At 53.2% G+C, this 10,220-nt stretch overlaps 4 protein-coding genes across 4 annotated transcripts; 3 read left to right on the top strand and 1 right to left on the bottom strand.

Annotated features, from left to right (window-relative positions):
- Positions 1-2,055: 2,055 nt before the first annotated feature.
- On the top strand, positions 2,056-2,532 carry BJX68DRAFT_269482 (uncharacterized protein; the record flags this gene model as incomplete). Its single annotated transcript, XM_071046365.1, has 1 exon — positions 2,056-2,532. One exon carries the CDS (start codon positions 2,056-2,058, stop codon positions 2,530-2,532), a length of 477 nt encoding a protein of 158 aa, XP_070896418.1.
- A 479-nt stretch (positions 2,533-3,011) lies between these two features.
- On the bottom strand, positions 3,012-5,639 carry BJX68DRAFT_138393 (FAD-dependent oxidoreductase). Its single transcript, XM_071036426.1, has 3 exons — positions 4,714-5,639; positions 4,427-4,656; positions 3,012-4,362 (listed from the first exon to the last, which is right to left on the bottom strand). The coding sequence occupies exons 1-3, from the start codon at positions 5,250-5,252 to the stop codon at positions 3,323-3,325; spliced, it is 1,809 nt and encodes a 602-aa protein (XP_070896417.1). The 5' UTR covers positions 5,253-5,639; the 3' UTR covers positions 3,012-3,322.
- A 1,628-nt stretch (positions 5,640-7,267) lies between these two features.
- BJX68DRAFT_138379 (uncharacterized protein) lies at positions 7,268-8,162 on the top strand. The gene has a single exon (XM_071036425.1). The coding sequence runs from the start codon at positions 7,359-7,361 to the stop codon at positions 7,827-7,829; it is 471 nt and encodes a 156-aa protein (XP_070896416.1). The 5' UTR covers positions 7,268-7,358; the 3' UTR covers positions 7,830-8,162.
- BJX68DRAFT_138371 (uncharacterized protein) lies at positions 7,942-9,908 on the top strand. Its single transcript, XM_071036424.1, has 4 exons — positions 7,942-8,423; positions 8,476-8,777; positions 8,833-8,948; positions 9,012-9,908. The coding sequence occupies exons 1-4, from the start codon at positions 8,054-8,056 to the stop codon at positions 9,763-9,765; spliced, it is 1,542 nt and encodes a 513-aa protein (XP_070896415.1). The 5' UTR covers positions 7,942-8,053; the 3' UTR covers positions 9,766-9,908.
- The last annotated feature ends 312 nt before the right edge of the window (positions 9,909-10,220 follow it).

Genomic DNA, 10,220 nt, shown 5'->3' with positions numbered 1-10,220 from the left:
CTCTAGGTACAGCCGCTCGACTTATTGCATTATGAGAACACGAGTCAGGCGACAATTAGAAATCTCTGATCTTGTACTCCGGGCACTCCGTTGCCTGTTCGTTGCTCATGTCCAGCCTGCAGTAGCCTGACCGAGATCTGCGACTATAATCTCTGATGTGGAAGTTGGGCATCAATAATACATTGGTTATTTGTAGCTTCTAGCGCGAGGCAGTCGCATCAATCTATCAAGTACGGTGATAGCCAAACCGCTCAACCACGCTGGAACTCAGCTCCGTCACCAACATTAGTTGATCCGGGACCAAACCAGATGCTGCGCAGATACTGCGGGTCTCTGTCTATTTATGGCTCAAATAGCAGCGACGCCGTTCTTCCCTATTCATCGATGATCTGGGACAACGTACCTCACCGACGCCGTGGTACTACCACACTCGACCCGCGCGGGACTGGCTGGGTGGAGAGAGATGAGGCTGAGCGGCATAAATGCTGTGGACCGTCCTGGAACGGCCCGGGCGGGGGTTATGGCACTGTGTGATTGGTAGCTCCAACCCGGGCTTGTGGGTGAGTCAACCACCAGGAATCACGTGGCCTTGGGATAGTACCTACCTCAGCAGGCAGGTACGAAGTACCGGGGCGGGGCAGGGCTTCCTTGGACAAACTGGCCAATCGGGCCGCATCTATCCAGGAGAAGAGCTGGCCAGAGGACATACGGGCGGATCATTGTCTGGTGTAATCACATAGTGCAGAGCGTGATTCAAGCCATTATAAATCTTCTTATCTTATCCTTGGTCTATAATTTTCCAAATAAGATGAGTAGTGGACTCTATGATGTCATCCTGATTGGGGGGAATCAGCCGTGTAGATATTGAAATAGCCGGTGATATGAGGAAGATTGCCGATGAAGAGACAAGGCAAGATTCGTTTATGGTTTTCAAGTAGGTATGCCTGTCCAAGCCTGTTGCAACGACAAAGACTGCAGCCTGAAGATCTACTACACACGCATTCCTAGGGGGACTAAACACTCTGTCCACTACTCTGGCCCAGCCTGCTCTAACTAGCGTTCTGTTACTCACTTTTACACCCCCACTCACACTGATAGGTGAGGTTCTCACCGAGTCCTCACCCATCTCACCTATACTCACCCAAGATTTAACGGCTGTCACCCATAAAGCAGCGACATTGTCGGGGCTCATTTGACTTCTGGCCACGTTTACCAGTGTGGCTTAAGTACGGCTGAGCGGACGGGAAGCCCTGTTCTCCACACCCCGTGGTCGTATGTGCTAGAGACATTCTCGAAGGAGCCAATATTGTAAGAAATTCGACGTTCGGAAAATGAAGGGCAACAGCAGCCGGTGGTTGCGCATGGATAGGCCTTCTACCTTGCTGGACAATGCATGGACCAAGAGGTTAGTTGGGCGGCTCCAGCTGGAGAGCCTACGTACATATAATCAAGCTGCATGACATCCTAGGATCCAATCCATAATGTTGCATAGCTAGGGTGGTATTTCCACACAATGCACCCTCGTGGGCCCTGGATCCATGGTACGGTCTATGACATCAAACAGCCTTTTTAGGTTAGGCATTTTGCGGTTTGTACAACGTGAAGCTGCTTTGTCCGTATGCAGGACACTCGACGAAGGTTATATTCTTTGGAAACTCGGTGGTGAATCATGAGTAGGTCATGGCCGATATGCATTTAATTTGGCTCATACATACATCGAAGCATAGTCGATGAAGTCATCCCGGGAGGAACCTAGTCCGCTAGCTCGCTCGTTGTTTATGGGGTGCCGGGATTGAAGCCCGAATATACATTTGCCTGGGGCACTTTTACTTAGGTTGATGACTTTGGCGATGCATCACCACCTCAGTCTAGCACGTCACGATGCTCGATCTAGACAATGGCGCCGAGCAAGCTCTGTGTAACAACATGGCTATAAAGAACCACCGATAGTCCCATGCGATGTCAAGCTGTGAATAAGGAGCCAGAGCTGTCTGAAAGTATTTCGAAATAGCACTTCCACCAATTATTCTTCTTAGTCTCGCACAAGATCACACCATGCCTGGTATCAAGTCCCTCGCCCAAGACGGCCCCTACGGCGGCCAAGGCGGCAGCGCCTACAACGCCCTGCACAACGAGCAAAAAGTCAAGCACGTTGAAGCCTGGAGCGCCGACTACAAAGGCTACCACGTGCTCGGCGCACTCGAACTCTCATTCGAAGACGGAACGTCGACCGGTCGCATTGGCGGCAGGGACCCTAACATCGACTATGACCCCGTGAGGCCATTCGACTTTCAGGACGGCGAGACCATTGCCAGGATGCATGTCTACGCTGGGGATGGCGAGGGGTTTTGTAACGGGTTTGATTTTGAGACGAACTGGGGCAGAGAGTTTACGGTTGGGAGCAAGATTGGAAAACCGAATCCGGTAGTGAATCTGGGGAGGAATGGCGAGTGGGCGGGGGCGTCGGGGAGGGATGAGGTGCATGGGGCTGATGCGGTGGTGGATAATATGATTCTGTATTTTAAGAACTGAAAATGGGGCAGAAATAGTTGCTATCCAAGTTAAATGTGATGGCTCTTTACCTACTACTCAAATGACCCAACCCTGATCAGGGGGTTCTGGTTGAAAGCCAAGACAGACTTTTCCACGACAACTCGCTGCCTTCCCTGATAGCGCTGTCACCTGCCCGAGTCGAGGCGTACCATTGCCGCTTGGTGTAACTTCAACTTGACCGCTTTGGCGCATATAAGACGCGCCAGATTAGACTGTTGTGGTCTTTATGAACCCGTCGTGTCGCAGTTGCAAGGGATGCTTGACATCGGTGTAATGACCGATATCTGCAAGGCCGCCTTCGCCTTGCGCGAGACGCGAGGAACCTAAGCCAAGGCGAATGAAAGCAGGACACGCAGGAGACAATCACTGCCCGAGCGTACCAGGTCATTCGGAGAAGGAGTTTGAGTATAGGGTGGATATTCCTATTCCAATACAGAGTTCAGATCATCAATCTACGATTCTCTTTAACCTCATTGCATTCATTCCTGTTTCGGTTTCTGCCTCCGTAGAGATCGTCTCGCAGAATCCGTCTACGCGCACCCCTGCTGGGACTGCAGATGCAACGCCGAACACAGGTTCGGCCCGAGTTCCTTTGGCGACTGCATTGATCTCCTGGACATTGGACACCTGGTAACATAGCAGAAAGTGGTTCAGGAAGGGCATTGACTCTACCTCGCGGCACTATGAACAGTTGATAATTATATACGAGAACGAGGACATCCAGCCTTGACCACTCTGCCCCGCAGGGAAATGCAGCTCGGCCAGCGTCTTAGGCAGTAACATCGGGATAGCATGCAAACCGCGCATCACTCTCCTCCCAGCCCACCCCCTGGTGAACCATAAGCAGATTCCCCGGATCAACCTCGCGCTTAATCCTCAGGAGCCGCGCGTAATTCTCCTCGCCCCAGAACGAATTAATATGATCCGGCTCCCACGGATCCGCCTCGTTGATATACGCCCCGGAACCAGGCGTAAAGGCTCGTAGAGGCTCCATGACGTCGTGTGCGCGCTGCGCGATCCGTTGAACCAGTTTGGGATTATCGATTGAGCCATCGTAGGTCCTGAAGTGCAGGACCTGCCAGATCCCATCGCGCCAGTGTGGTGCGATGGAGGCGTGGCCGGGGCCGCCGGGGAGATCTGATTCAGGCATGGTCTTGGAGTAGACGGTTGGCATTGTCAGACAAACGACGAGGATCTGCATCGATGGTTCGAGTGGGTTTTGCTGGACATTGAGAAAGTCGGAGAGGATGTCGGAGAGTTCTTCTTGCTTGTTTTGGACAAAGGACTCGCGCTTGACGATTCGGCTGGAGAGCGCCCATGCTGAGCCGGGGAAGATTCCCAACTCTTGGATCTGCACGAACGGGTCGAGGCCCTCGCGGAAGCTCTCTGTGCTCTGGACCTTGACGATGCCGAGGTTAAACGTCGTCGCAAACTTGGCAAGCGGTTTCATTGACTCGACGGCCTCGTCGTGCGTAAGCAGCGGCGTCGCAATGAAGACAATCGTTCCGAGATTAAACATGGTAATGTACCCACCCCACCCCTCCTCCGCCCACTTCTCCCCATTCTCAACGAGGATATCCAAGAGTCGCCGCTGCTGGACAAGGAGGAGGTTCGTGAAGACCATTTGCACGAACTGGGTTTCTTTCTTCGGGTACACGCGCGTGGTCATCTCGGTGATTACCCCAAATGTCCCGCCGCCGCCGCCGCGCAGGGCGAAGAAGATGTCTTGGTTTTGGCAGCGGTTCGCTGTGACGTGAGTGCCATTGGGAAGGACGGCTTTGAGTTGTTGGACGCTGTCGACGCCGAGGCCTGGTATTGGTTAGCCTGGATGTCCATGTCGGAGTGGGAAAATAGGAATTGGACTGGGACGTACCTAGTTCGTTGGAGAGCATACTGTGGCCGGCTCCGGTGATCCAGCCTCCTGCTGCGCCGACAGTCACAGAGCTTCCGCCGACAATGCGATATCCGAGTGGCTCGACGAAGTCGTAGATGCCTTGGAACTGCTGTCCCGCGCCAAATGTAACCGAGTCCCCACTGGACTCGGAGCACCCGTCGGCAATAAAGTCCTTGTTCAGCTCAATAGGTGGTTGAAGATTGTGCATCCTACCCTGTCAGCCTCACCAACCACAATGTAAGATCAAAAGGGATCAGTGGACATACCACAAAGCCAACGAATCCGGCGCCGAGCTCCTCCCCATATAATCATGCCCCGTATTCTTCACAACCAGCCTGAGGTTATTCTCCCCCGCGAAAACCAGGGTTTTCTGGACATCTTCAACACTCCGGACATCAACATACTTGGTCGGCACACTCCCCTGCTCACACTTGTCCAGTATCGGCGTCAAAATATCCGGCCGGATCGCGCCAAACGTACAACTGTCCCCCGTTGTCTGACACGCGCCCCACTGCGACTGCACGTAGTATCCGAACTGGCCGGTTGCAAAGGTCAAGTCGCCGCCGTTCTTTTGGAGATTTGCGCATTGGGCGTGGTCGGGTGTTTGCGATGCGCCGTTGTACCGCGTGTAGCAGGGGGCGAGCATGGGTTCGCCATTGCGGAGGTGGCCGGAGATTGTTTCGTTGAAGGCGTCCCAAGTGGATTCCGGGATCGAGGCGACCGAGGCGCGGCGCGTGACAGCCAGGGCGAGGGCTTGAGTCGCGAGGGTCCCGAGGAGGGCGAGGTTTAGGTGGAGGGGCGCCATGGTGAGTCTCTTCGCTGTCTCTCTCTGCTCGGGGATCTGGAGAGCAGGTGGGCGCCAGGGCCATTAAACCCCTTCCTCCAGCCAGCCCACGGACCACCCCTGTCTTGAACTCTGCATCGAGTCCACGCCCTGCCCAGGTCCCTTGGCGGACACCCCCTCGAAGAGAATGAGGATACATGATTGGCCAACTCCTCGGAAGGGATTGTCGATCGCCCTCGATCCGACCCAGTCCCACCATAGCTCGATGCGCTATTGATGTGGCGCATACCAGATGGTCCAAATTGGTCATCGCCTTGCTTTGGTTGGAGCAGGCTGCAGCTGAATCTCTTTTTCGCAGTTGACAGGTCGCGTCTCGTATTTAGATTTCGCGACATAATAGGACCGCTGGGCTCAGCGATGAGCGAAGGAAAGGGAACAAAAGAACAAAGTGTGCCCCGCAGACTCGAGCCTGGCATTTTTGCTTTTTGCAGGGGGTCGGTTAGGATTTCCGACTAATCACAAACTGCCGGCTCGGCTATTCCTGCAGGGCACGTATTAGGGGACATGGCTGGATCCCTGAGGCCGCTCGCTTATTACTTCTAATGCCGAACCTGTCGATCAGCTGCCCTTGAAGGTCGAATCAACATACTTGACGAGCTTCTCGGTGGTCAGCTGGTGGGATGTGGATGAAGTGTGTGCGGTACGATGCGCGGGGCCGAGAGGTATATATCTATGTCAACCCACCCCGATTCATGGCCAAACAACCCCAGGCAACAGGTGTAAATGCGGGGAACTCGCCCAACCCATCAACGACGCGACATTAGTCGAAATGGGCCATTCGACACTGAGATCTGGGTTGGACTCGAGGAGAAAGTTGCCTTGGCGATATCCGTTTAGGCCGCGCTCCTTTTGCAACTACACCGGACCTTGTCAGCCCTGGGAACAAGATTCCATAGACCGCACCCGGTTCCTTCAACCATGTCCATAACTGCCACAATAATAGAGCCAAACCCCGCAGGCCAGGAACTTTTTCCACAAAACTCCACTGTGCAGATGATCAACTTCTCGCCCGGGCCTGGATAACGCCCCGTTGGCCGCGCTGACACATACACCGACGTTAGATCTCAGTTCTATACTTTTGACAGGAACACGGTCTATGGTTCCAAATTTCAACCATCTTGTCGAAAGCCATCCCACAGAAACGAGACCCCCTCTAACCACAGACAACAGACTCCTCCGATGCTCCTCTAATGAGAATGAAGACCTCGGCAGGCAATGCTGTGATTCGCGAACTAATCAAGCCGTCACTACTTGGATTTTGGGCCTGAAATCATCCAGCACGCACGTGAAATGTACCCCTACCCCCACATCAAGTCTCATTGGTCGAATGTCCACCATGCGCAGTCATTGCGTTTGCTGGCACCGTCCCTGTCGGTCTGGGAACGATGGGAAACGCGGTCCATCTTGTACGTTACACAATCACACGCCTCTTTCAAAATAAACGACTGCAATGTGGCCACGAAGGCCACGAAGAGAAGCCCACCTCCCCAAGCTCGCCCGCTCAGCCCTGGACGAGATTAACCTGCATTGTGTGCCCCGAGCACGAGAGAGTCCTGGGCAGGCAGAGAAGGGCGGCTGCGGAATATGGTCATGCCGCGTGGCTTTTACTCCAGTGCGCTACTATCAGATACAAAATCTGATCGCGATTTCCTGGTTCAGATTAAGGTGACGTCGGTGATGGCTGTGGGGGCTGTATTTGGACTGATATCAAGGCCCTGGGCTGGCTCCCTGTTGAAGGAGCAAACTGAACGACGTCCAAAACACTTCGATCGCCACCAACCTCTTTTCACCTTCACCCCCCTCCAGAACCTCGTACTTATCTCTACGGGATAGTGTATCAAAGTCAGGAATTATCGCAGTCATCCAGATGTCTATTTACAAAACTGACCATTATAGATCGATATATACCGGCAAACTAACACGATCACGGCCACGGTGAGCGCGCTTGACTTTACGATGCAATATCCTCGTCAATTCGGTGTCCCTTTCCGCGCGATCGATCGATTTACCGACTTTCTGCTACCCTCAATCTCGGTTGGGTGCGGTGCGATTAGCCGACTGCCGAATATGGAGCCAGTACGTCGGAAGACGAGGCTTGCTTCGCACACCAACGGAAGAAGAAAACGTGCGTCAGGCTATGGAATCTGTGGCCAAAAAGGCGGGTGGGCAGAGTACTCATATTCCCGGCTGATGGGATTGCATTGCATTGAAAATAGGAGTGAGTCGTTGTCAACGAGAATCCAAGCCCGCGCCGACCAGAGGTTCTCGCAGAGTCGCATCACGAGTCTCTACTTCCTTGGGAACTTCTGCGCAAATCGAATATCGAGTCTTGTCGACGCCGGGAATACCGAGGTGCATTGCTGTTATACAACTTGGCTGCGCTGCACGGCTCATACCGCAAATGCACGGAAAAGTGAAGAACCGTCTGCTAAAGACCGACTGGCGCTTCGCACTTCGCATCCACAGCCCAGTTGGCGGCCTAGACCCTTTTTGGCATTGAAGATGGGGGCCAGAGCTAGTGGCGCCAAACGCCGTTGACCACCACAGAGAAACTCAAATTCCTCCAAAATACCTAACAGACAGGCGCCACGACCTCACAGACCCTTTAATCTCGACTAAACCGCCTTCTGAGAGAGCCTCGGGAAGCCCAACACACAGGCCGTCTATAACCCCGGCGATATCGCTTCCGCGGCACTACACTACACCGCATCTCGTGCTTATCTCCAGCTACCTTGTCGCCACCCTCGAGTCAAGGGAGCAAGATGGCCTCTCAGTCAAACTTCATGTTCATTGATTCGCAGGCGGATCATGCGCACAACCTATCGTTGCGGAACAAAAAGCAGGTCTTTGTCATGACGAAATATTACCAAGATCAGAAACAGGCCTCTATTGATAGACTGAAACCACGATCAGCGCCGAGGGGTCGTCGGCGGCTTGAACCTGGCGCAGGGACTTTCCCCACTACAGCGAAGGATCGCGAGATCACCAAACATAAAGGCTCAAAGGATAATCTCCCGCAGCGCAAGCCTCCAATCTGGTCGTTGGAGGCGTATTTGAGCCAAAGCTTTGTCGACCCGTTGGCCTCATCTGCAGTCGGAATGACAGACTCCATGAACCAATACTTCCACCACTGTACAGAACTGCTCTTCGCTATCCCAGAAATAGCAAACTAACCATTTGGCAGTTCGAATCCACTCTATCATAATGTGTTATCCACTTGATCCAATGCGCATGGGCATGTGGTGGTGGCAGGAGGCGATAACTCAACCCGCGCTACTCTTGACAATTCTCTTTCTATCAGCTGGGCACCAGGCAAGCCTCGAGATGCATAATGGAGTTGACCCTCTGGTAGCCGAAAAGACATTCAGAAACTGTCTTCGTCTCCGTGGGAGGGTACTTGGGACTTTGAAGGACATTATGGAGGAACCCAAGAAGGCTGTGGCCGAGGCCACCACTCTGATTATCGCCTCGCTTGCGAGCGGCGAAGTGCGTTTACATTCCTTCTGGACTCTATTAGGTAACTGCTGATTGTGTATCAAAGGCTGTCAACGCCAATTTTGAGGCCCTTGAAATTCACATGAAGGGACTGCAGAGACTTGTCCATCTACTTGGCGGAGTCGAAGCAATAGATCATGGAGCGCTTGCAAAAATCTACGAGTATGCAAATCTCGTCCAAGTGCCTCTTTGCTAGACAGCACCAAGCTGACTGACTACCCTCAGGTGCGACGTTCGAAGCGCAGCCCTGAAAAACACCAGGCCCGTCTTCGCCATGTCCCCCCGCTTCCGCAGCGAGATTCTGCAGGATGCCAGGTTTTTTCACACGCAGGAGCCACTAGCGATACCAAGGCGGCTTTCACAACTAGGTCAATCCTTTTTCAAGGCCCCCTGGTATACACAACTCGAATCTTCAGTGAGAGCCTATACGCAGATCCTCCACCGCTTGATAATCCACTACGAGGAAGCCCAAGTCACCCCCTCGCTCATCACACCAACAGACAACGACCTCTTTCTAGTCTTCGAGCACCAGCTCCTCTCAGCAAGCTACACATCACGGCCAGATGACCCCCACGAGCCTCTCCGCCTTTCCTTCCTGCTCTACGTGAACCTCCGCATCTGGCATTTCCAGGGCATCCCATTAACGCAGTATCCAGCCGCGGCACTACGGGCGAGTCTCGGGGCGTCATTGGCTCACATACTGAAAGTCGCTCCCGATCTACTCTTCTGGATCCTATGGATGGGAGGCCTTGCATCGCGCGGGGCAGAATGCCACGCCTGGTTCGTGGAGAATCTGAGGACGGTAGCGAAACAGCTTGAACTGCAGAACTGGGTGGCTGCCAGGATCGTTCTTGGCGGGTTCTTTTATACGGATCAGTATGGATGGGAGGCGGAGAAGGCGGCGGCAGAGGAGCTTTGGAGGGAAGTTGTTCCAGAGGCGCATAAGGAGACTCATGACACGCCCGTTATCTTTATATAGAGACCAATTGGAGGTTGTACACCTTTAGTCCGACAGCGATTCAAGAGATGAGATTAGCATAGCCATTTATGTCTTGTACACCTCACAGTCCTCTCAAGACGAGCAAGCCCGGATGCCATCGGTCTTCTCCCTTGGATCAACCGGACAGATGGACGACTTTTTATAGCAGGTGCGACATTGCGCCTGTTTCATAAGATACGATGTACGAATGCGGATGAGGTATGGAGTGGAGGAAGTTAAGAAGCCTACAACTTAGTCAAGGTATACTGATCCTTGACTTCAACTTCACCTAGTCTTAATTAGAAACAAGCATCTCGTCGTTTCTCTAAGGAGAAAACAAATTTTTGTACGCTCTTCTTGGAGCAGTTCCATATATACAGGGATGAAGATCAGGTCTATTCCAACCAGGGCCGAAAACTGGGCACGAAGTTCGTCGCTGTAGCACAGTGGACATA

Source organism: Aspergillus pseudodeflectus (genome assembly GCF_044049435.1).
Source record: "Aspergillus pseudodeflectus strain CBS 756.74 chromosome Unknown BJX68scaffold_39, whole genome shotgun sequence".
In the NCBI taxonomy this organism is placed as follows: Eukaryota; Fungi; Ascomycota; class Eurotiomycetes; order Eurotiales; family Aspergillaceae; genus Aspergillus; species Aspergillus pseudodeflectus.
This window is presented reverse-complemented; position numbering and strand designations above follow the sequence as displayed.